The sequence below is a fragment of the Salmo salar genome, chromosome ssa09 (assembly GCF_905237065.1).
Source record: "Salmo salar chromosome ssa09, Ssal_v3.1, whole genome shotgun sequence".
Taxonomy (NCBI): domain Eukaryota; kingdom Metazoa; phylum Chordata; class Actinopteri; order Salmoniformes; family Salmonidae; genus Salmo; species Salmo salar.
In genome coordinates this window covers 4504311-4531245 of record NC_059450.1, presented here as the reverse complement: position 1 = coordinate 4531245, position 26935 = coordinate 4504311, and the positions used below count along the sequence as shown (strand labels likewise).

Genomic DNA, 26935 nt, shown 5'->3' with positions numbered 1-26935 from the left:
TTAATGACACCGGCCATATTCAACGGGTGTTGGGCGTTCATGAATTCATCAATTATTCTGCGCTCTGGCACACTCAGACGAGAGTAAAAATCATGTCAAAATAAATATTGACAAAAATTGAAGGTATAGTTTGGAGGTTTTCTTTGGCCAGTGACAATAGCATTGGCATTTCTTACTGCAGTGAAACATGATGAAGATGCATATTTCATTAATGCCATGAATGATCAGGACTCAGACAAGCAGGACGCATAATTATTTCTGCCGTTTCAGTGTGTTGAGGTTTGATGATGTGATAGTATAGAGCATTGGAGGGGCTCGTTGAAGTGAAATAAAACATAAATGTGATGAGTTTCAACAGTGTGTGTGCGCGCGCGCGAGTGTGAGAGTGCGTGTGTGTGCATAATGTGTTCATATTTGTGTATGTGTCCATACGCAAATGTTGATTTATGTGTAACAATGTGTTTTACAGCAACGAAATGGGCCTTTCACACTTGTGGGGCAGTTGGTTCAGAGGGGCCCACCCCAACCCAGTGTACCAGCTCCTATCGGCACAGCAATGTCAATGTTAACGTGGCAACCAGAAGCCCATTCAAAGGCATCCAAATCTGGAGGGTACCGGAGACTGGCATCTACAGGTAAGACAACAGCTGCATCTAAATAGTCTCAATTGCCTTCCTTTTATAATAATCAAGTAAGACAACATAGGCTGAATCTCAATAGTTGTAACTGGCTTCCTTTCATGGTAGGTATAGGCTGAATATCCATGGTCTAAATTGCATTCCTGTCATGATAGGTGTAACATGCTGAGTGTCTTTGCAGAGGGTTATACCTAGAACCCTCTATGTAGGGTTCTTCATAGAAACCCCTGTATGTGGTTCTACCTAGAACCCTCTATGAAGGGTTCTACCAAGAATGATTGTATAATCTAAAGGTTCTTCCTAGAACCCTCTATGAATGGTTCCACCAGCCTTATTAGCCTTTAAAATGTCATTCTTAATAATAATACATTGTGTAAATATACAGTACCATTCAAAAGTTTGGGGTCAGATAGAAATGTCCTTGTTTTTGAAAGAAAAGCACATTTTTCCCATTAAAATAACATGAAATTGATCAGAAATACAGTGTAGATATTGTTAATGTTGTAAATGACTATTGTAGCTGGAAACGGATGATGTTTTATGGAATATCTACATAGGCGTAAAGAGTCCCATTATCAGCAACCATCACTCCTGTGTTCCAATGCCACGTTGTGTTAGCTAATTCAAGTTTATCATTTTAAAAGGCTAATTGATCATTAGAAAACCCTTTTGCAATTATGTTAGCACAGCTGAAAACTGTTGTCCTGATTAAAGAAGCAATAAAACTGTCCATCATTAGACTAGTTGAGCATCTGGAGCATCAGCATTTGTGGGTTCAATTACAGGCTCAAAATGGCCAGAAACAAATAACTTTCTTCTGAAACTCGTCAGTCTATTCTTGTTCTGAGAAATAAAGGCTATCCCATGTGAGAAATTTCCAAGAAACTGAAGATCTCGTTCAATGTTGTGTAGTACTCACTTCACAGAACTGCGCAAACTGTCTCTAACCCGAATAGAAAGAGGAGTGGGAGGCCCCGGTGCACAACTGAGCAAGAGGACAAGTACATTAGAGTGTCTAGTTTGAGAAACAGATGTCTCACAAGTCCTCAACTGGCAGATTCATTAAATAGTACCCGCAAAACATCAGTCTCAACGTCAACAGTGAAGAGGTGACTCCGAGATGCTGGCCTTCTAATCAGTTGTGTTGTGACAAGGTAGGGGTTGTATCCAGAAGATAGCCCTATTTGATAAAAGATGAAGTCCATATTATGGCAAGAAGAGCTCAAATAAGAAAAGAGAATTGACAGTCCATCATTACTTGAAGACATGAAGGTCAGTCAGCATTTGTTTTTCTTTCTAAATAAGCATAACCCACAAATTCTGACAAACTCCAAGCATTGATTATGCAAGAATGGGCTGCCATCAGTCAGGACGTGGCCCAGAAGTTAATTGACAGCACGCCAGGGCGGATTGCAGAGGTCTTGAAAAAGAAGGGTCAACACTGAAGGGTCTTTGCATCAACTTCATGTAATTGTCAATAAAATACTTTGACACTTATGAAATGCTTGTAATTATACTTCAGTATTCCATAGTAACATCTGACAAAAATATCTAAAGACACTGAAGCAGCAAACTTTGTGGAAATTAATATTTGTGTCATTCTCAAAACTTTTGACCACGACTGTATATGGTTCTACTACTTTCTAAGAGTGTAGTGTGAAGACAGCCAATGGTTGATTTGATATTGTGCTCTGTTTCAGAAGCCTTATAATGCACTATACCACCTGTGTGTAACGCCTTATGAATGTATTTAGTCATTGTGCATTTGAAATGTTGTTATTATAACCAGCGTTAAAGGTGCAATCAGAAGGAATCTATCCACCATTACCTGGTTGCTAAAATTTATAATTGCCATTTGTGACAAAACAATCCATGTTAAGTTTTGTGAATGATTGTACAATCTAAACCGCTATTAAATATATTTTCAATAACCAAAATATTGTATTTCAACTTTTTGAAACTGATGTACAAAATTGAAAGTAATTGTATTTGTATTTATTATGGATCCCCATTAGCTGCTCTTCCTGGGGTCTAGCAAAATTATGGCAGTTTACACAATTTTAAAACATCACAATACATTCACAGATTTCACAACACACTGTGTGCCCTCAGGCCCCTACTCCACCACTACCACATATTTACAATACTAAATCCCTGTGTGTGTGTGTGTGCCAATGTTTGCGTTGCTTCACAGGTGTTTTTTTGTGTTTTTTAAATCTAATTCTACTGCTTATGTTAGTTACTTGATGTGGAATAGAGTTACATGTAGTCATGGCTCTATGTAGTACTGTGTGCCTCCCATAGACTGTTCTGGACTTGAGGACTGTGAAGAGACCTTTTGTGGCATGTCTTGTGGGGTATGCATGGGTGCCCGAGCTGTGTGCCAGTAGTTTAGACAGACAGCTCGGTGCATTCAACATGTCAATACCTCTCATAAATAAAAGTAGTGATGAAGTCAATCTCTCCTCCACTTTCAGCCAGGAGAGATTGACATGCATATTATTGATATTAGCTCTCTGTGTACATCCAAGGTCCAGCCGTGCTGCCCTGTTCTGAGCCAATAGCAATTTTCCTATGTCCTTTTTTTGTGGCACTTGACCACACGACTTTGTCAAGGTGCGACAAAACTAGGGCCTGTAGGACCTGCCTTGTTGATAGTGATGTTAAGAAGGCAGAGCATCGCTTTATTATAAACAGACTTCACCCCATTTTAGCCACTACTGCATCAATATGTTTTGACCATGACAGTTTACAAGCTAGTGTTACTCCAAGCAGGTTAGTCATCTCAACTTGCTCAATTTCCAAATTATTTATTTCAAGATTTATTTGAGGTTTAGGTTTTAGTGAGTGTTTTGTTCCAAATACAATGCTTTTAGTTTTAGAAATATTTAGGGCTAACTTATTCCTTGCCACCCACTCTGAAACGAACTGCAGCTCTTTGTTGAGTGTTGCAGTCATTTCAGTCGCTGTAGTAGCTGACGTGTATCGTGTTGAGTCATCCGCAGACAGAGAAACTCTGGCTTTACTCAAAGTCAGTGGCATGTCATTAGTAAAAATTGAAAAAAGCAAGGGGCCTAAACAGCTACCCTGGGGAATTACTGATTCTAACTGGATTATATTTGATAGGCTTCCATTAAAGAACACCCTTTGTATTATAGCAGGGGGGTGTAAAGCCATAACACATACGTTTTTCCAGCAGCAGACAATGATCAATAATGTCAAAAGCTGCACTGAAGTCTAACAAGACAGCCCCCACAATAATTGTATCATCAATTTCTCTCAGCCAATCATCAGTCATTTGTGTAAGTGCTGTGCTTGTTGAGTATCCTTCCCTATAAGCGTGCTGGAAGTCTGTTGTCAATTTGTTTACTGTGAAATAGCATTGTATCTGGTCAAACACAATTTTTTCCAGAAGTTTACGAATGGTTGGTAACTGGCTGATTGGTCAGCTATTTGAACCAGTAAGGGGGTCTTTACTATTCTTGGGTAGCGGAATGACTTTAGCTTTCCTCCAGGCCTGAGGGCACACGCTCTCTAGTAGGCTTAAATTGAAGATGTGGCAAATAGGAGTGGCAATATCATCTGCTATTAACCTCAGTAATTTTCCATCTAGATTATCAGACCCCGGTGGCTTGTCATTGTTGATAGACAACAATCATTTTTTCACCTCTTCCACACTGACTTTACAGAATTCAAAAGTACGATTCTTGTCTTACATAATTTGGTCCGATATACTTGGATGTGTAGTGTCAGCGTTTGTTGCTGGCATGTCATCCCAAAGTTGGCTTATCTTGCCAATGAAAAAGTCGTTAAAGTAGTTTGCAATATCAGTGGGCTTTGTGATGAATGAATGAATCTGATTCAATGAATGAAGGAGCCGAGTTGGCTTTATAATATTAAAGACACAAAACTGAAACATAAGGACTGGAAGCATAGAAATAGTGCACATAGAATGGATATACTGCTTATCAGTTTTGCTTTCAATGAGGCTGACAAATATTTAACTCACATTTCTATGTGAATTTGGTCGGGTCGCCCACAAAGCTACAGACCTTCAAGTTAAATCAAATGTGATAAATGCATTTATAATGCCTTATGCACAGCTGGTTCATACAAAGTAGTAATACCAAAGTCATGCCTTTCTGTTTATGTGTATTTCCAAAACAGGATCACAGCTTGTGGGGCGGCTGGCGGTCGCAGCGTATTGGCCATGACCAAGTCACATGGCGTCCAACTCACAGCGGACTTCCTGCTTCAGAAGGGCGAGTTGCTTCATTTCCTGGTGGGCCAAAAAGGAGAGGACGCTTGCCCCAATGTGAGTACCAACTTCCCAAAAGCTCAGAATACATGTCAAGGCTCATTACTTTAACAATTATGCCTCATCCAAAATTGACCCCTAGCCCCTGCCTCCTAGGCAGGCACTTGGATCAAAGTGGACTGTGTAGATCTAACCTTTTTATTTAACTATGCAAGTCAGTTAAGAATAAATTCTTAATTAGAATGACGGCCTACACCGGCCAAGCCCAGACGACGCTGGGCCAATTGTGCGCTGCCCTATGGGACTCCTAATCACGGCCGGATGTGATACAGCCTGGATTCAAACCAGGGACTGTAGTGACACCTCTTGCACTGAGATGCAGTGCTTTACACCGCTGCGCCACTCAGGAGCCCTATCTAAGATGACTGTATCTAAGAAGGGTCTGATAACCTGGGAAAAAAACAAATACACTGAAGACAAACCCAGGTTAAACCAGGTTTCTTAGTCCAGGGGGGCTATGGTAATGCTTAATTTTGCTTTCTAATTAACCAGGTTGCTTCATCACTTACACCTATACGCAATCCTGTCAGTTATTCACAAGTGCATAAGTAGCCTATTATATGGCCTAGCTCGATCCAAACTGGAATGTTGAAGTCTCAGGGATATGGCAAAAGAAGAACATCCTCAAAACTGCTTTGACATTTCCACTGTAAACATTGTTTTATTGAATTGACTCTCATTAGGAATGTGAGAAATGGTAAACAATTATTAACGTTTAAACAGCATTTTTATCCGTTTTCTGTTAAAATAATAACACAAATTCATAAAATTCCACGTGAATTCACAATGCAGCCGCACTGCTTCCAGTAACGGTTTAGGTCTCACAGTGCATCCCTTTCAGATGGTTAAGCATTGCACCTATTATTACCGTACCTCAATTACAACTCGCAAATTTGCATTTCACCACATTTTCCATTTGTCACATCCCTAGGTGAGAGTCCCAATCCAAATGTGGAAATGGCAAGACGCTTGATTTAACTTCTCAAAGTATTGTCATACAGGACTTCGCTGCTGTTGCTTGCCTTTCTCTACCATTTTCTCAAATGTTGATGACGTAGTGGTGGAGAGTCGACTCCAAAATAATTGATTCCTCGACTCCTTGCACATCGACTCCCGGTGTTGACTCCCATTTCTGAGTGTCAAGATTCAATTCTGCTATGAATCGACTCCTCAAGTCCTAAAATTCAGTATTTTTGGAAAAGAGACTGGTTAGTTGCAGTACTTTGGAGAACACAAACGCTTATATCTTTCAAAGTGAGGGAGCTTGCGAAGAACGGAGGGAGAGGGGAGGGGCAGAATATAACGTCAGGTCGGCCTCCAGGCAAACAGTCAGAACTGTGCACTAGGCCTATCTAACGGTAATCAAAAGCTGTATCTCACAATGGAATGCTGTATCTCGCAATTGTTTGGCTTGCAATGTCTCGCAACTTCAGTAAAGCAGGGCTTATCATCAATGAATAGGCTAGGATATTCTACACGCAACAGACCGATTACTGAACACACATGCGCATCATTAGTGAAGAGAACGAACAGGCAAGCACGAGACAGCACGATGGAGAGAGAGGAAGGGGCAGAAAGAACCATGCACATATGTCTAAGTAATCTGTATCTTGCAATGTCTTGTCTTGATTTTCTAAATGACTCTTCCTCTCTGGTTTTATTTAAATTACACAACTTTCCCCAGGCCTTTATAGCCAATCGTCTACTTAGGCTATAACACAGAAAATAATATTTTGTGATAGCTGGGGAAAAAATAAATAAACATTGTTTTTCGTTTAGGGATGATTTCTTAACATCAAGAATCCCAATTTTGTTTAAACGTTTACACCCCTCCTCTCAGCCCATTTTGTTGTTTTTGGCCTCATCCCAGAGTTGTCTTATATTTTGGAGTTCTCAGTCAGGAATCATATCTTGGAGAAAAATGTTAGACAATGAAAAGCTGAGAGTTGGCCCAGATGCATTTGGAGTCATTTGAGGTCTATAATTTCTATCAGGTCTATAATCCTGAAGGGCTTTTAAAACTGATTAGTTGAGTGCTGGTGTGTTCTATGTTTCTCACAGCCTCCCCTCTGTAGATGTATTAATATCCTTTTAGGCTTTTACACACCATATTAGACACTCACACATACTAATGCACGCACGCGCACGCACACATGCGCACACATGCACGCACACACACGCACACGCACACAAAAGCGACAGCCAGAGGTGGAAGGGTGTGGGTTAGGGCAGGAGGACGGGGGGGGTAATTCTGTGTGAAATTGAGCTCTGGCAATCCACGGCCTCCCATGGGGCACTGGCCAAGGTCCATTGCCCCCTCTCCTCCTGCAGCTGTCAATCAAACTCCATATTGGCCCCTCCCTCTCCAGCTCTGGCTGTAGGAGCCTGAAGTCTAGATTGATGAAAATGTCGTGGTTGGAAGGAAGAGGACTGACTGTTTGGTTATTATTACCTGTCATCAGCACCGCTGGTCGTTTGGCTCTCGATAAATCTCTCATTTGTTATAATAGCCCAAGGCAGTGATGGGTAGATTGGGTAGAATAACACATTAGGTGTAGTACTCCTATGCTCTTGGACACGTCTTGTTTTGCATGACAATGACTGTAGAATTTGTCAAGAAAGCACAAACAGATCTGGGAATAGGCTAGTAAAGGCCCAATCCTACCTACAGATATGAGCTTGGAACTTGACTTTAGCAGATATCTTCCATTGATATCAATGCATGATTTGTGAGGAAGTCTGGATTATACAGATGTACAGTGTCTCAAATGTGTTACTTTCCCCTGAATAAAGAAACTCAGCTATCACTCTCTCTCCATTCTCATTGGTAGACCAACGGGACACTGAACAAGATCTGTGTAGAGCAGACGCCATTGGACAAGAAGACACAGGTCAAAGGGGGCGGGGGCGGAGGAGGAGGAGCCACCTATGTGTTCAAGGTAAGGAGAAAAGGCAGAGTCGCAAAGCTTTCCCTGTTTTCTTGCCCTCCTTGATAACTGATAGGTGAAAAGATTGGGTATGTCTCCTCCACGTTGCTTTCAACTGTCAGATGTGAAGGATGGAAGTAATGGAAATAAAAGAGTCTGGTAAGGATTAGGGCTGTTGCGATGACTGCATTACCGCCACTCTGGCAGTCCTGAGTCAAGACCGCAGTCAAATTCCACATCACTGTTGAGTCACAGTAATCTCCTTCTATGCACTCAGTACATGAATGGCGCTGATGCGTTGGTAGTGCCCAACTCACTAACGATCGCTAATGGTCTGGTACTCAGCTCTCTATTGTCCCTCTAATCACTCTGACATCAATGCAAATGCTATCGAAAATCACATCAAACACTTATCATCAAAACAGTAGGCCTATAATGCTTTTAGAACTCACCGTTACAGGCTGACCAAACCGGACGTGTGTGTGCGTCATCGCGCGCATGTTGATTTTGTACCCCCACACCAGACACGATCAGGACAAGGAAGGTTGAAATATCAAAACAAACTCTGCACCAATTATATTAATTTGGGGACAGGACGAAAAGCATTAAACATTTTTGGCAATTTAGCTAGCAGGCTTGCTGTTGCTAGCTAATTTGTCCTGGGATATAAACATTGGGTTGCTATTTTACCTGAAATGCACAAGGTCTCTACTCCGACAACTAATCCACAGATAAAAAGGTAAACCGAATTCCTTTCTCGCCATCTCTCCTCCTTCCTCAGGCTTTCTTTTTTTTCATTCTTTGGACTTTATATGGCGGTTGGCAACCAACTTTACGGTGCATTCTACATTGTTGAATAATAGTGAAGACATCACAACTATGAAATAACACATATGGAATCAGTTAAGAACAAATTATTATTTACAAGGACAGCCTACTCCTTCCTTCCCATCGGGGAATTGAATCCCAGTCTCCCACGTGCCTGCGCATGACACAGGGATTCTTTATCTAAATAGCCCAGCACTGTAGCCTACTTCCAACCGTCACGTTGTACAGCGCCATATTTTACGTTCCATCCTAACGGAAACCCAGAGGGTTTTTTATTTTTCTTGGAATAGAAACACCATAATATTAAGCAAATTAATTAAGCAAAATTTCTTAATCAGTCCCATACTATATTCTTATAAAAAAGGTTTTAAACTCTCTAGTACAGCCACTATTGAAGGCTATCAAATGCTTCTCAAAGATGCCCTCTGGTGGTCAAACTAGCACTAACTAGCATTAATGGTACCAGTAGTTGGCAATTAAATAACATGCCATAGAATTCTGTGGCACCACGCAAGCTGTGCTGCAGTATGCTGCAACTTTTAAAGGAAGAACCACTGTACGAGTCCTGTTTACTCTAGCTGTTTTAACGTAACTTACTTATTGGCATAAAGGCCTACTTCAATATACAGTATATCAATCAATCAGTCATTTAATTGTGCATGTCATCACACAGCATACAAGTCATCCATGTCTTTAAATACAGTCAAGCATTTTTTGTTATAAATCGCAACATGTCGGCTAAAGCGATTGAATTAACGAATGCATTTGGCTGTTTTAAATATTGGCTATGCTTGAGACTTTAAAACCTTTTCTTGTTCGAACAGACTATATGGGATTGATTGTAAATTATTATTGTATTTGTTGTGCTGTTTATACTGTTAGCAATTTAGCTTAATGAAATTAATTAATTTTATGGTGTTTATATTCCAAGAAAAATGAAAATGCATTTTACAGTAACCTATGTAGGCCTCAGGGTTTCCATTAGGAAAATATGTCACTCTACAATGTGATCGGTCGGGAGTAGGTTTAGGCTACTAAGCGACTGCAAGGGTGAAGAGCAAAATAATCCTAACATTTCCAGTCCCCAATTGAAGGCTAACCAATACCCAAACAGAGATTCAGTGAAATAAAAATCTCACTGAGTTATCAAGACCAGTCCCCATGCTTGTCTCAAAGCAGTGCTGAAATAGTTTACCACACGCGGGTAGGCTGTTGCTTCAAATCATATAACATTTGGATGACTTTGGCTGTTTCAGTAAGCAACAATTTGTTGCCTTCAATTGCATTAGCCTACTTTATACAAATATTTCTGTCATTCAGTGATATTTATTTCCATAGTAATTCGTTGTGGATCCATCCAGATGTGGTTAGAAAACGGTGCATGTGGTGGGTTATGCAAAGAGATGGGTGATGAGACATGCCTCGCAAACACCCATGAATACATTTAAAGTCCCTAAACTCGGCAAGAGTCTATTGTCCTGCTGATAGCCCATCAAGGTTGGATGGCTTCTTTTTAATTCCAATTTATTGGAAAGTGAATTCCATTATTAAAAAATGGAAAGAATATGACACAACAACAAACCTGCCAAGAGAGGGCTGCCCACCAAAATTCACAGACCAGGCAAGGAGGGCATTAATCAGCGAGGCAACGAAGACACCAAAGATAACCCTGAAGGAGCTGCAAAGCTCCACAGCGGAGATTGGAGTATCTGTCCATAGGACCACTTGATCCATACATTCCACAAAGCTGGGCTTTACGGAAGAGTCGCCAGAAAAAAAGTAATTTTTTTAAGAAAAAAATAAGCAAACACATTTGGTGTTTGCCAAAAGGCATGTGGGAGACTCCCCAAACATATGGAAGAAGGTACTCTGGTCAGATGAGACTAAAATGTAGCTTTTTGGCCATCAAGGAAAACACTATGTCTGGCGCAAACCAGACACCTCTCATCACCCCGAGAAAACCATCCCCACATGGTGGTGGCAGCATCACGCTGTGGGGATGTTTTTCATCGGCAGGGAATAGGAAACTGATCAGAATTGAAGAAACAATGGATGGCGCTAAATACAGGGAAATTCTTGAGGGAAACCTGTTTCTGCTAAAGCAACACTCGAGTGGTTTAAGGGGAAACATTTAAATGTCTTGGAATGGCCTAGTCAAAGCCCAGACTTCAATCAAATTGAGAATCTGTGGTATGACGTAAAGATTGCTGTTCACCAGCAGAACCCATCCAACTTGAAGGAGCTGGACCAGTTTTGCCTTGAAGAATGGGCAAGCTTATAGCTCATAGCGACATAGCCCAAGAGACTTGCAGCTGTAATTGCTGCAAAAAGTGGCTCTACAAAGTATTGACTTTGGGGGGTGAATAGTTATGCACGCTCAAGTTTTCTGTTTTTTTTGTCTTATTTCTTGTTTGTTTCACAATAAAATATATTTTGCATCTTCACACTTTTCAGCAAGTTGCAATCATGAAATACCGAAATAAACAGTTTTTCATAAACATGGTCTAAATCATGTTTGATGCAATCTGTAAGTACCATTTTTCGCTGTACTGTTTAAACTCGGCGAAAGGAACATTGTTGACACTTTTCAGCAAGTTCCAATCATGAAATACAGAAATAAACAGTTTTTCATAATTAAGGTCTAAATCATGTTTGATGCAATCTATAAGTACCAAGTGTTTGGCATGTTATGTAAATCAAATGATACAAACACCCAAAAATCTATTTTAATTCCAGGTTGTAAGGCAACAAAATAGGAAAAATGCCAAGGGGGGTGAATACTTTCGCAAGCCACTGTATATCATGTCAAATATGCCTCATGTAAAATCATTGTCAAAAGCGCAAGAGATACTGTTGCATGACAAACAGGTACTGTTAGATTACAATATAATCTATCTGCCAGTTTGGAACACTGTAAACAATACTAAATAAAAGATAACTAATACCAGAGAGTCTGTTATAATGAAAAAAAGTGTAAAGCCTTTAATACAGCATAGCAAAGTTTAAAACAGCCAGATTTGTGAAATTGCTTTATCCAAACTTTTTGCGGTTGCGTGAGGCATGGTGATCACAGAATCAGTAGGATATGAAACAAATACTCCAATTGGCAACAGAATTACAATATATTATAATGGACTATTATACATTGAAATATTTGTAGGGGTTGATGCATTTTTCGTTAGGGCAAATATGGTCTGTGATATTGAGGTAGAAATGTAAAACTTCAGAGTGCTTAAGCATCGAATACATTGCAAGTTTGCCCTTTTTTGGCCATTAGGCTACACGTTACAATAAGATTCATCTCTGACTTACCGCAGCATCAGTAGTCTAAACTGTTGCACAAATTGGGGGATTGTTCACACATAGTCAAGCTATTAGACTATACTTTTGTAAATTAATTGAGGTGGGAATGTTTGTCAGTCTCTTTCCTATCGCAATAGAGTCCTGCATCAGGCCAAAAAAATCAGCAGGCGGGTGGCCCCGGAGTTGAGAGAGAACTTGGGTAAATACAATGGCTCAATTACACTTGACATGTGGACTGCAGATTTTCTAAAAATAGAATTCTTGTGCCTTAGAGCCCATTACATATACGAAGACTGAATGTTGTCCACCGCGGAGTGGGACAGTGCATCACAAAACTGCAGATAACATAAGGCCAGCTATTGTGAAAGAATACTTGTGGATCTTGTTGTTTTCCTCTATCAAGAGGCCTACTGTCCACCTGGTAATTGTGTGGTTCCAAAGGATAAAGTGTCACCTTCAGATGAATGTGTGGTTTCAGTGAGAAGCCAGCTGTGAGCCTGCGACCAGACACGGTGGATGACATCCTTTTCCTGCACAGCAATTTGAAGAAATCCAGGGATGACTGATTTTTAAGTTATTGTTTTGGTATATTAATTTGTTTTCTAATATTAGAAGGCTCTTTAAAGCGATTTGAGTTGTCAATGTACCGCATTGCATTGTGAAGGAAAAAAAATCTGTTCTTAATTCATGGCAAGGCTTATTTTTAGCCAAATCAAAATTAAAATAATATTTTACTTGCCAAATACACATGTTTAGCAGATGTTATTGCGGGTGTAGAAAAACGCTTGTGTTTCTAGCTCCAACAGTGCAGTAATATCTAACAATTCACAACAATACACACAAACTAAAAGTAAAACAGTTGAATTAAGGAATATATAATTATATAAATATTAGGATGAGCAATGTCGGAGTGACAGACTAAAATACAAAAGAATATAATACAGTATATACATATGAGATGAGTAAAGCAAAAATATGTGAAAATTATTAAAGTGACTAGTGTTCCATTATTAGAGTGGACAGTGATTTCAAGTCTATGTATATGGGGCAGCAGCCTCTAAGGTGCAGAGTTACATAACCAGGTGGAAGCCGTCTAGTGGTGGCTATTTAACAGTCTGATGGCCTTGAGATAGAAGCTGTTTTTCAGTCTCTCGGTCCCTGCTTTGATGCACCTGTACTGACCTCACCTTCTGGATGATAGCAGGGTGAACAGGCTGTGGCTCAGGTGGTTGAGGTCCTTGATGATCTTTTTGGCCTTCCTGTGACATCAAGTGATGTAGGTATACTGGAGGGCAGGTAGTTTGCCCCCGGTGATGCATTGGGCAGACCGCACCACCCTCTGGAGAGCCCTGCGGGTGCAGGGGGTGCAGTTGCCGTACCAGGCAGTGATACAGCCCGACAGGATGCTCTCAATAGTGCATCTGTAATAGTTTGTGAGGGTTTTAGGTGCCAAGCCAAATTTTTTCAACCTCGTGAGGTTGAAGAGGCGCTGTCTGTGTTGGTGGACCATCGTCAATGATCTGTACACTGAGGAACTTGAAGCTTTTCACCTGCGCAACTGTGGTCCTGTCAATGAGGATAGGGGTGTGGAGCACACTCTGCTGTTTCCTGAAGTCCACGATCAGCTCCTTTGTTTTGTCGACATTGATAGAGGTTATTTCCCTGGCACCACACTCCGAGGGCCCTCACCTCCTCTCTGTAGGCTGTCTTGTCATTGTTGGTAATCAGGCCTACTACTGTTGTGACGTCTGCAAACTTAATGATTGAGTTCGAGGCATGCGTGGTCACACAGCCATGGGTGAACAGGGAGTACAGGAGGGGGCTGAGCACACACCCTTGTGGGGCCCCTGTGTTGAGGATCAGTGAAGTGGAGGTGTTGTTTCCTACCTTCACCAGCTGGGGGTGGCCGGTCAAGAAGTCCAGGACCCAGTTGCACAGGGTGGGGTTCAGACCCAGGGCCCGAGCTTAATAATGAGCTTGGAGGGTACTATGGTGTTGAATGCTGAGCTATAGTCAATGAACAGCATTCTTCCATACGTATTCCACTTGTCAGTGGTGGAAAAAGTACTTAATTGTTGTACTTGAGTAAAAGTAAACATACCTTAAAAGAAAATTACTCAAGCAAAAGTGAAAGTCACCCAGTAAAATACTCCACTAACATCAAGTCGGTGACCCGATCCTGTAGGTTCATGCTCTACAACATTCGCAGAGTACGACCCTGCCTCACACAGGAAGCGGCGCAGGTCCTAATCCAGGCACTTGTCATCTCCCGCCTGGATTACTGCAACTCGCTGTTGGCTGGGCTCCCTGCCTGTGCCATTAAACCCCTACAACTCATCCAGAACGCCGCAGCCCGTCTGGTGTTCAACCTTCCCAAGTTCTCTCATGTCACCCCGCTCCTCCGCTCTCTCCACTGGCTTCCAGTTGAAGCTCGCATCCGCTACAAGACCATGGTGCTTGCTTACGGAGCTGTGAGGGGAACGGCACCTCCGTACCTTCAGGCTCTGATCAGGCCCTACACCCAAACAAGGGCACTGCGTTCATCCACCTCTGGCCTGCTCGCCTCCCTACCTCTGAGGAAGCACAGTTCCCGCTCAGCCCAGTCAAAACTGTTCGCTGCTCTGGCACCCCAATGGTGGAACAAGCTCCCTCACGACGCCAGGACAGCGGAGTCAATCACCACCTTCCGGAGACACCTGAAACCCCACCTCTTCAAGGAATACCTGGGATAGGATAAAGTTCCTTCTAAACCCCCCCTTAAAAGATTTAGATGCACTATTGTAAGTGGTTGTTCCACTGGATATTATAAGGTGAATGCACCAATTTGTAAGTCGCTCTGGATAAGAGCGTCTGCTAAATGACTTAAATGTAAAATGTAAATGTACTTTAGTAAAGGACTGAAAGTATTTGGTTTTAAATATACTTAGGTATCAAAAGTAAACGTAATTGCTAAAATATAAATAAGTATCAAAAGTACAATTATAAATCATTTCAAATTCCTTATATTAAACAAACCGGACAACAACATTTTAATTTTTTTATTTTTTTACGGATAGCCAGGGGCACACTCCAACACTCAGACATAATTTAAAAATGAAGCATGTGTCTGTAGTAAGTCCGCCAGATCAGAGGCAGAAGAGATGAGCAGGGATGTTCTCTTGATAAGTACGTGAATTGGACCATTTCCCTATCAGGCAAAGCATTCAAAATGTAATGAGTACTTTTGGGTGTCAGAGAAAACATATGGAGTAAAAAGTACATTATTTTCTTAAGGAATGTAGTGAAGTAAAAGTAAAAGTTGTCCAAAATAAAAATAGTTTAAAAAAGTACAGATACCCCATAAAACTACTTAAGTAGTACATTGAAGTATTTTTAGTTAAGTACTTTACACCACTGCCTCTTGTCCAGATGGGATAGGGCAGTGTGATGGCGATTGCATCGTCTGTGGATCTATTGGGGTGTAAAGCAAATTGAAGTGGGTCTAGGATGTCAGGTATGGTAGAGGTGATATGATCCTTAGTTAGCCTCTCGAATCACTTCACGATGACAGAAATGAGTGCTACGGGGTGATAGTGGTTTATTTCAGTTACCTTTGCTTTCTTGGGTACAGGAACAGTTGTGGACATCTTGAAGCAAGTGGAGACAGCCGACTAGGATAGGAAGAGATTGAATATGTCCGTAAACACTCCAGCCAGCTGGTCTGCACATGCTCTGAGGATGCGGCTAAGGATGCCGTCGGGGCCGGCAGCCTTGCGAGGGTTAACACACTTAAATGTCTTACTCACATCGGTTGGTTAGATTAACGAGAGTCTTGTCTTTAAAATGGTGTAAAATAGTCATATGTTTGAGAAATTGAAGTAATAGCATTTCTAAGGTATTTGAATAACGCGCCACGGGATTCCACAGGCTGTTACGTAGGTGGGACGAAATTGTCCCACTGGCCCTAGAGAAGATATGTATGTTTTGTATTATCTAAAACCATTAAATCAAATCTTACAAAAAATAAATAGGGAAAAATGAAAGGCTTGCAAAACGCATTTGATTATTCATTATGAATAGGATTTATTTGATTTATTTCGTTACATTTACATACTTCATTGTAACCACAATGCCACAAATAATTTAACACACACAACATGAGCAGATTAACTTCTTGGGGCTATGTGGGACGCTAGCGTGCCACCCGTGGTGCACCCTATCAACAGCAGGTGCATTTCAAGAGCGGCAAATTTGAAACCAAATAAATGTCAAAATTCAAATTTTTCAAACATACAACTATCTTACACCCTTTGAAAGATAAACATCTCCTTAATCTAACCACGTTGTCCGATTTCTAAAAGGTTTTACGGCGAAAGCATAAAGTTAGATTATGTTAGGAGAGTACATTGACAATAGCTGTGTGTAATGTTTTGTCAATTCAAAGACAGGCGTCACCAAAACCATAAAACCAGCTAGAATGATGCACTAACCTTTTACAATCTCCATCAGATGACACTCCTAGGACATTATGTTAGACAATGCATGCATTTTTAGTTCTATCAAGTTCATATTTATATCCAAAAACAGCGTTTTACTATGGCATTGATGTTGAGGAAATCGTTTCCCTCCAATAACCGGCAGTCAAGTCAGCACCACAAATTAAATAATTAAAATTAGAAAACATTGGTAAAATATTATATTGTCATTTAAAGAATTATAGATTTACATCTCTTGAACGCAATCAACTTGCCAGATTTAAAAATAACCTTACTGGGAAATCACACTTTGCAATAATCTGAGCACTGCGCCCAGAAAAATATGCTTTGCTATACAGACAAACGGCCATGTTGGAGAGATCTAAAATCGAAAATACTATGTAAATAATCCATTACCTTTGATTCTCTTCATCAGATGTCACTTCCAGGAATCCCAGGTCCATAACGAATGTAGTTTTGTTCAAAAAAGCTCATCATTTATATCCAAAAAGCTCCGTGTTGTTAGCACATGATCTAAGCCAGCCGGACTTCTTCGTCATGAACGAGGGGAAATAATATATTTACGTTCGTTCAAACATGTCAAACGTTGTATAGCATAAATCTTTAGTGCGTTTTTTAACCAGAACATTAATAATATTCAAGGTGGACGAATGATTCTCTTTTATAACGTATTGGAACGAGGGTACCCAACATGAACTCGCGCGCTAGAGTCTAATCGGCCATCACCGTTCCATGGCTCTTGTTCGGTCAGATCTCACAGTAAAAGACTCAAAACACTTTGTAAAGGCTGGTGACATCTAGTGGAAGCAATAGGAAGTGCCAAAACATTAACCTCTCTAGGCTAGGTGGGACGAATTCGTCCCACCTACGTAACAGCCACTGCTATCCTGTGGCGCGATTTTCAAAACCTTAAAAATCCTATTACTTCAATTTCTCAAACATATGACTATTTTACAGCCATTTAAAGACAAGACTCTCGTTAATCTAACCACACTGTCCGATTTCAAAAAGGCTTTACAACGAAAGCAAAACATTAGATTATGTCAGCAGAGTACCAAGCCAGAAATAATCAGACACCCATTTTTCAAGCCAGCATATAATGTCACCAAAACCCAGAAGACAGCTAAATGCAGCACTCACCTTTGATGATCTTCATCAGATGACAACCCTAGGACATTATGTTATACAATACATGCATGTTTTGTTCAATCAAGTTCATATTTATATCAAAAACCAGCTTTTTACATTAGCATGTGACGTTCAGAACTAGCATACCCCCGCAAACTTCCGGGGAATTCGCTAACATTTTACTAAATTACTCACGATAAACGTTCACAAAAAGCATAACAATTATTTTAAGAATTATAGATACAGACCTCCTCTATGCACTCGATATGTCCGATTTTAAAATAGCTTTTGGTGAAAGCACATTTTGCAATATTCTAAGTACATAGCCCAGGCATCACGGGCTCGCTATTTATACACCCGGCAAGTTTAGCACTCACCATAATCATATTTACTATTATAAAAGTTTCATTACCTTTTGTTGTCTTCGTCAGAATACACACCCAGGACTGCTACTTCAATAACAAATGTTGGTTTGGTCCAAAATAATCCATCGTTATATCCGAATAGCGGCGTTTTGTTCGTGCGTTCCAGACACTATCCGAAATAGTAAAGAAGTGTCACGCGCATGGCGCAATTCGTGACAATAAAATTCTAAGTATTCCATTACCGTACTTCGAAGCATGTCAACCGCTGTTTAAAATCAATTTTTACGACATTTTTCTCGTAGAAAAGCGATAATATTCCGACAGGGAATCTCCTTTTCGGCAAACAGAGGAAAAAATCCCAAAGGCGGGGGCGGTCGGGGTCACGCGCATAAGCCAGTGTCCCTTGATCGGCCACTTGAGAAAGGCGATAATGTGTTTCAGCCTGGGGCTGGAATGACGACATTCTGTTTTTTCCCGGGCTCTGAGCGCCTATGGACGACGTGGGAAGTGTCACGTTAGAGCAGAGATCCTTAGTAAATGATAGAGATGGAAAAGAAGTTCAACAAATGGTCAGACAGGCCACATCCTGTAAAGGAATCTCTCAGGTTTTGACCTGCCATTTGAGTTCTGTTATACTCACAGACACCATTCAAACAGTTTTAGAAAATTTATGGTGTTTTCTATCCATATGTAATAAGTATATGCATATTCTAGTTACTGGGTAGGAGTGGTAACCAGATTAAATCGGGTATGTTTTTTATCCAGCCGTGTCAATGCTGCCCCCTAGCCCTAACAGGTTAATCAACCCCTGTGTGTTTCAATGGCATAGGCTTAAATGTAATTCAACACATCAGGTATCCACTTCCTGTCAGAAAATGTCTCAGGGTTTTGCCTGCCAAATGAGTTCTGTTATACTCACAGACACCATTCAAACAGTTCTAGAAACTTTAGGGTGTTTTCTATCCATATATAATAAGTATATGCATATTCTAGTTACTGGGTAGGATTAGTAACCAGATTAAATCGGGTACGTTTTTTTATCCAGCCGTGAAAATACTGCCCCCTAGCCCCAACAGGTTAACTTGGTCGAGTGAGTCACGAGTGAGTCACTCAGCTTTATGCTGACAAATATAGCTTTATGCTGAAAAATAGCCTACTAAATGGGCCAAGACTAAACAAATATATTAGATTGCCTAAATAAACTAGAACATTTCTTAAATAAATTAAGTAGCTCAGGTCTTGAAAATATGGGCAACACCCCCCCCCCCCCCTATTGTTGCTGCACTCGCTTTCATTCATTTACTTCTTCACATCAGCAAAGAAGGACTTTCAGAAACTCACTTTATATAGAGAGGCTATCACTCTTTCACACTGTGGTAAATAAAGTTTGTTATTTAGAATTATTTATTTCTGTTTTTAGAGTGAGAGAAACCAAAAGCCCACCGTGCCTATTTTTTGAAAATAATCAGTCCACATGTCAAGTGTAATTGTATTTACCCAAGTTCTCTCTCAACTCCACGACCACCCGGCAGCAACATTTTTTGGGGCCTGATGCAGGAATCTGGTGGCAGAGAAGAGAGACTCTCAGACTGAAACATTCACCCCTCCATTAATTTAAGAAAAGATAGACTGAAAGAAAAAAATGGAGTCGTCTCGTGGACGCGCATCTCCAGTGTCATTGTTCCCTGGCTGACCACTCACAAAAACTCCTGCTGTTTTTCGCCCAGAGACTGCAGAGACGTCATTCCACTTTCTGGCGCCTTCTGAGAGCCAATGGAAGCCTTAGAAAATGTCACATTACAGCAGAGATGCTGTATTTTTGATAGAGATGCCACAGAAGGAGAACAAATTGTCAGACAGGGCACTTCCTGTATGGAATCTTCTCAGGTTTTGGCCTGCCATATGAGTTCTGTTATACTCACAGACACCATTCAAACAGTTTTAGAAACTTTAGAGTGTTTTCTATCCAAATCTACTAATTATATGAATACATATAATTATATGAATATTCTAGTTTCTGGGCAGGAGTAGTAACCAGATTAAATCGGGTAAGTTTTTTATTCGGCCGTGAAAATACTGCCCCCTATTCCAAACAGGTTAATTACCCTAAGACCTGCAGGCATTTGTATAACAGTTACCGTCTGACAAAATTTCATGACTGACACAGCCCTAGTAAGTTAAGGAAGTTAGGAAAGGAAATGAAAGGGGATATATTAGATCATTAGAATATATGTTGTTGTTTCTTTCCTCAATTGAGCACCTGTGCCTTTTTTTATTGAAACTGGGCACACCCACTCGGCACGCTCACATTAAATGTATAATATATGTTAGAGATTGGTGTCACACTGACTAATTTGCCATGGTAACAGGTGGAGAGGGGTGTCCACATCCCCCTGATCATCGCAGGTGGAGGTGGGGGACGTGGGTACAGCAGCCAATCGGACAGCCAGAATGAGTTAATGGACGACCCCGATGTACCAGGGCATAACGGGAAGTCTGGAGCGGCAGGTAAAACTTCCAACAGCACTGTGTGTTTTGTATTGTGAAGGACTGCTTGACAGTGTGTATGTGTGTGTGTGTATGTGCCTGCCTGTGTGTGTGTCAGCCTGTGTGCACCTGTGTTTGTGGGTGTCTGTTTGCATGTTCTGGGTGTGTGTGCGGGCATCTGCCTCAGTGTGTGCCCCCAATCCATTCTGGCGCCCTGTGTCCCGCTCCCTTGGTGCAGTTTGAGTTTAATACAACTACAGCTTTTTAAAGGCTTGCTCCCCAACTGAGTTCTATTAACAACTCAATATAATTATTTACCACTTTCATTTCCCACCCAGTGTTTTCAGTGTCTTGTGCTCCAAGTTTGCATGCCTATTAGCCTCTAAGTGATCCCTTTACGCGCCAATCCCGTTAGCGGGATAGATTTGAAAACATCCAGTGAAATTGCAGAGCACCAAATTCAAACTACAGAAATATCAATATTCAACATTCACGAAAATATAAGTGTAATACATCAAAATAAAGCTTAACTTCATGTTAATCCAGCCGCAGCGTCAGATATCATAAAGGCTTTACGGCGAAAGCAGACCATGCGATTATCTGAGGACAGCGCCCCGCATACAAACACATGAAAATCATTTTTCAACCAGGCAGGTGCGACACAAAAGTCAGAAATAACGATATAATAAATGCTTTACCTTTGAAGATCTTCTTCTTTTTGCAATCCCAAGTGTCTCAGTGACACAATGAATGGTCGTTTTGTTCGATAAATTCCTTCTTTATATACCCAAAATGTCCATTTATTTGGCGCATTTAACCTCTATGGGCTAGGTGGGACGCTAGCGTGCCACCCGTGGTGCACTCCATCAACAGCAGGTGCATTTCAAGAGCGGCAAATTTGAATCCAAATAAATGTCAAAATTCAAATTTTTCAAACATACAACTATTTTACATCCTTTGAAAGATAAACATCTCCTTAATCTAACCACGTTTTACGATTTCAAAAAGGTTTTACGGCGAAAGCATAAATTTAGAGTATGTTAGGACAGTACATTTACAAGATTTGTGTGTAATGTTTTGTCAAGTCAAAGACAGGGTCACCAAAACCATAAAACCAGCTAAAATGATGCACTAACCTTTTACAATCTCCATCAGATGACACTCCTAGGACATTATGTTAGACAATGCATGCATTTTTAGTTCTATCAAGTTCATATTTATATCCAAAAACAGCGTTTTACTATGGCATTGATGTTGAGGAAATCGTTTCCCTCCAATAACCGGCAGTCAAGTCAGCGTCACAAATTAAATAATTAAAATTAGAAAACATTGGTAAAATATTATATTGTCATTTAAAGAATTATAGATTTACATCTCTTGAACGCAATCAACTTGCCAGATTTAAAAATAACCTTACTGGGAAATCACACTTTGCAATAATCTGAGCACTGCGCCCAGAAAAATACGCGTTGCGATACAGACTAGACGTCATGTTGGGGAGATCTAAAATCGAAAATACTATGTAAATAATCCATTACCTTTGATTCTCTTCATCAGATGTCACTTCCAGGTATCACAGGTCCATAACGAATGTAGTTTTGTTCAAAAAAGCTCATCATTTATGTCCAAAAATCTCTGTCTTGTTAGCACATGATCTAAGCTAGCCGGACTTCTCGTCATGAACGAGGGGAAAAAATATATTTACGTTCGTTCAAACATGTCAAACGTTGTATAGCATAAATCATTAGGGCCTTTTTTAACCAGAACATGAATAATATTCAAGGTGGACGAATGCATACTCTTTTATAACGTATTGGAACGAGGGTACCCAACATGAACTCGCGCGCCAGGTGTCTAATGGGACATCATCGTTCCATGGCTCTTGTTCGGTCAGATCTCCCTCCAGAAGACTCAAAACACTTTGTAAAGGCTGGTGACATCTAGTGGAAGCAATAGGAAGTGCCAAAATATTCCTCAGCCCCTGTGTTTTTCAATGGGATAGGTTTAAAGGTAATACAACACATCAGGTTTCCACTTCCTGTCAGAAAATGTCTCAGGGTTTTGCCTGCCAAATGAGTTCTGTTATACTCACAGACACCATTCAAACAGTTTTAGAAACTTTAGAGTGTTTTCTATCCATATATAATAAGTATATGCATATTCTAGTTACTGGGTAGGATTAGTAACCAGATTAAATCGGGTACATTTTTTTATCCAGACGTGCAAATGCTGCCCCCTAGCCCTAACAGGTTAATTCAGAAATACACCGATTCCAACTCGCCCAACATGACTACAAAGTATCTAATAAGTTACCTGTAAACTTGGTCCAAACATTTCAAACAATGTTCCTAATCCAACCTCAGGTATCCTAAAATGTAAATAATCGATAAAATTTAAGACAGGATAATCTGTTTCCAATACCGAAGAAAAATAACACGGAGCGTGCTCCTGTTCACACGCACCAAAATAGTAGGGACCTTCAGAGTGACATATGGAATGAATAGCACTACTTCTTCATTTCTCAAAAGAAAAACATCGACCAATTTCTAAAGACTGCTGACATCTAGTGGAAGCCATAGGAACTGCAACCAGATTCCTAATAAATAGGGTTTCCCATAGAAACCATTGGAAAATCCTATGACCTCAATTTTGTTTTTCCCTGGATGGTTTGTCCTCGGGTTTCGCCTGTCAAATCAGTTCTGTTATACTCACAGACATTATGTTAACCTCTATGGGCTAGGTGGGACGCTTGCGTCCCACCTACGTAACAGCCACTTGCAGCCTGTGGCGCGATTTTCAAAACCTTAAAAATCCTATTACTTAAATTTCTCAAACATATGACTATTTTACAGCTATTTAAAGACAAGACTCTCGTTAATCTAACCACACTGTCCGATTTCAAAAAGGCTTTACAACGAAAGCAAAACATTAGATTATGTCAGCAGAGTACCAAGCCAGAAATAATCAGACACCCATTTTTCAAGCCAGCATATAATGTCACCAAAACCCAGAAGACAGCTAAATGCAGCACTCACCTTTGATGATCTTCATCAGATGACAACCCTAGGACATTATGTTATACAATACATGCATGTTTTGTTCAATCAAGTTCATATTTATATCAAAAAACAGCTTTTTACATTAGCATGTGACGTTCAGAACTAGCATACCCCCCGCAAACTTCCGGGGAATTTGCTAACATTTTACTAAATTACTCACGATAAACGTTCACAAAAAGCATAACAATTATTTTAAGAATTATAGATACAGACCTCCTCTACGCACTCGATATGTCCGATTTTAAAATAGCTTTTTGGTGAAAGCACATTTTGCAATATTCTAAGTACATAGCCCAGGCATCACGGGCTCGCTATTTAGACACCCGGCAAGTTTAGCACTCACCAATATCAGGTTTACTATTATAAAAGTTTGATTACCTTTTGTTGTCTTCGTCAGAATGCACACCCAGGACTGCTGCTTCAATAACAAATGTTGGTTTGGTCCAAAATAATCCATCGTTATATCCGAATAGCGGAGTTTTGTTCGTGCGTTCCAGACACTATCCGAAATGGTAAAGAAGTGTCGCGCGCATGGCGCAATTCGTGACAATAAAATTCTAAATATTCCATTATCGTACTTCGAAGCATGTCAACCGCTGTTTAAAATCAATTTTTACGCCATTTTTCTCGTAGAAAAGCGATAATATTCCGACAGGGAATCTCCTTTTCGACAAACAGAGGAAAAAATCACAAAGGCGGGGGCGGTCGGGTCATGCGCATAAGCCCAGAGTCCCTTGATCGGCCACTTGAGAAAGGCGATAATGTGTTTCAGCCTGGGGCTGGAATGACGACATTCTGTTTTTTCCCGGGCTCTGAGCGCCTATGGACGACGTGGGAAGTGTCACGTTAGAGCAGAGATCCTTAGTAAAAGATAGAGATGGAAAAGAAGTTCAAGAAATGGTCAGACAGGCCACTTCCTGTAAAGGAATCTCTCAGGTTTTGACCTGCCATTTGAGTTCTGTTATACTCACAGACACCATTCAAACAGTTTTAGAAACTTTAGGGTGTTTTCTATCCATATGTAATAAGTATATGCATATTCTAGTTACTGGGTAGGAGTGGTAACCAGATTAAATCGGGTATGTTTTTTATCCAGCCGTGTCAATACTGCCCCCTAGCCCTAACAGGTTAACAGTTTTAGAAACTTTAGAGTGTTTTCTATCCACATCTATCAATTATATGCATATCCTAGCTTCTGGGCCTGAGTAACAGGCAGTTTACTTTGGGCATGCTTTTCATCCGGACGTCAAAATACTGCCCCCTAGCCTTAAGAAGTTTTAATTTCACAATTTGTCTCTCTCCTTTTCTACCTGCGGTGCAAACACAACGCCTCTACATTACTGTTATTTTTTTACACATCTCTGTATCCATTATTCACTCATTGTGAGTCATCTTAGGCTGTTCAGTAGGCCTTGGCATAATGTGAGTGTAGCCCGGTGAGCGCAAATAAAACATTTGCTCTGTCTGGTCTGTTTACTGTTTGTTGCTAGTGTAGGATTTTCTTTATTTTTAGGTTTTGGATGTACTTGTTTGTCTCATTTGAGTGGAGGGAGAGAAAATGAGAAAATAAGGCAAGACGTGAGCCGGGAGAGTTTGCGTAGGATTAATTGTGGGTGTCTTCGTGCTAACTAGAGCCGGAGCCTGGGTTTAACAGGAGAGGTGGAGGCCCCTACTACAAACTGCTGCCAATTCTCTATCAGATACAGAGATGGTTACTGTCTTTCTGACTCAGCGCTGGAAGCATTCCTGATGCTATTTCAGACAATGACCTGAGTGTGAATGGGTGGATGCTAGGGAGTTTCAATCAAATTAATCATAATATTACCATCTCCCATCCCATTAGAACAACCTTTATCTACATGTTGGTGCCCCATATGAGGATGATCCTCCACATTATGGTGCCCATGTGAGGATTTGACTGCAACTTTTAAGGACTGTGACTATCCAGAAATCGATCAAGTGTTCATTGATTGATTGGCTAAACAGAAGGTGTCTGTAAATGTGTGTATATTATTTAATCCAGTGTATAATGGTCTTAGTGTTTGTCCTTTGTATCTTTGTGTGTGTAGGTGGAGGTGGAGGTTGGAATGACAGTAACCCTGGGTCTCAGGGTGGGAGACCCCTAATACTTGGAGGTCAGGGGGGGCAACCCTGCCAGAAGTTGGGCTGGAAGACCCGAGGGGGCTTCGGGGGAGGGGGAGGCCCCTGTACATCCGGTGGTGGAGGAGGGGGGTATAGAGGTAGGTAAAAAATATTTACAATAAATATATAGTATATAGTAACATGAATATACAGCCCGGTTCGATCCCGGCGCACAATTGGCCCAGCGTTATCCGGGTTAGGGGAGGGTTTGGCCGGGGTAGACCGTCATTGTAAATAAACATTTGTTCTTAACTGACTTGCCTAGTGAAATAGAGGTTAAATAAAATAAAAAAGTGAATATAAAGCAGTGCATTCGGAAAGTATTCAGACCCCTTCACTTTTTCCACATTTTGGTACATTGCAGCCTTGTTCTAAAATGGATTAAATATTTTTTCCCCCTCATCAATCAGCACACAGTACCCCAGTTTCTCCCATTCTTCTCTGCAGATCCTATTTGGTTGGATGGGGAGCGTTGCTGCACAGCTATTTTCAGGTCTCTTCAGAAATGTTCGGGCTCTGGCTGGGCCACTCAAGGACATTCAGAGACTTGTCCCAAAGCCACTCCTGCATTGTCTTGGCTGTGTGCTTAGGGTCGTTGTCCTGTTGGAAGGTGAACCTTAGCCCCAGTCTGAGGTCCTGAGTGCTCTGGAGCAGGTTTTCATCAAAGATCTCACTGTACTTTACTCCATTCATCTTTCACTCGATCCTGACTAGTCACCCAGTTCCTGCCAGTCAAAAACAGCATGATTCTGCCACCACCATGCTTCACCGTAGAGATGGTGCCAGGTTTCTTTTAGATGTGACGCTTGGCATTCAGCCCAAAGAGTACAATCTTGGCCTCATCAGATCAGAGAATCTTGTTTCTCATGGTCTGAGAGTCCTTTAGGTGCCTTTTGGCAAACTCCAAGCGGGCTGTCATGTGCCTTTTACTGAGGAGTGACATCTATCATGTGCCACTCTGCCATAAAGGTCTGATTGGTGGTGTGCTGCAGAGATGGTCTTCCTTCTGGAAGGTTCTCCCATCTCCACAGAGGAACTCTGGAGCTCCGTCAGAATGACCATCGGGTTCTTGGTCACCTCCCTGAGGTCTTGGGGACCTTCCTTGCTGCAGAAATGTTTTGGTACCCTTCCCCAGATCTGTGCCTCGACACAATCCTGTCTCGGAGCTCTACGTACAATTCCTTCGATCTCATGACTTGGTTTCTACTCTGACATGCATGTCAATCGTGGGACCTTTATATAGACAGGTGTGTGCCTTTCAATTG

General features: G+C 41.0%; 1 protein-coding gene across 1 annotated transcript in view; it reads left to right on the top strand.

Annotated features, from left to right (window-relative positions):
* ros1 (c-ros oncogene 1, receptor tyrosine kinase) overlaps positions 1–26935 on the top strand; it is a 174823-nt gene that overhangs the window by 67967 nt on the left and 79921 nt on the right. The window contains exons 8-12 of the mRNA XM_014209994.2: positions 470–635; positions 4806–4953; positions 7788–7895; positions 20352–20490; positions 25598–25768. Coding sequence (XP_014065469.2) covers positions 470–635; positions 4806–4953; positions 7788–7895; positions 20352–20490; positions 25598–25768 — 732 coding nt within the window. The remainder of the gene's footprint in view (positions 1–469; positions 636–4805; positions 4954–7787; positions 7896–20351; positions 20491–25597; positions 25769–26935) is intronic.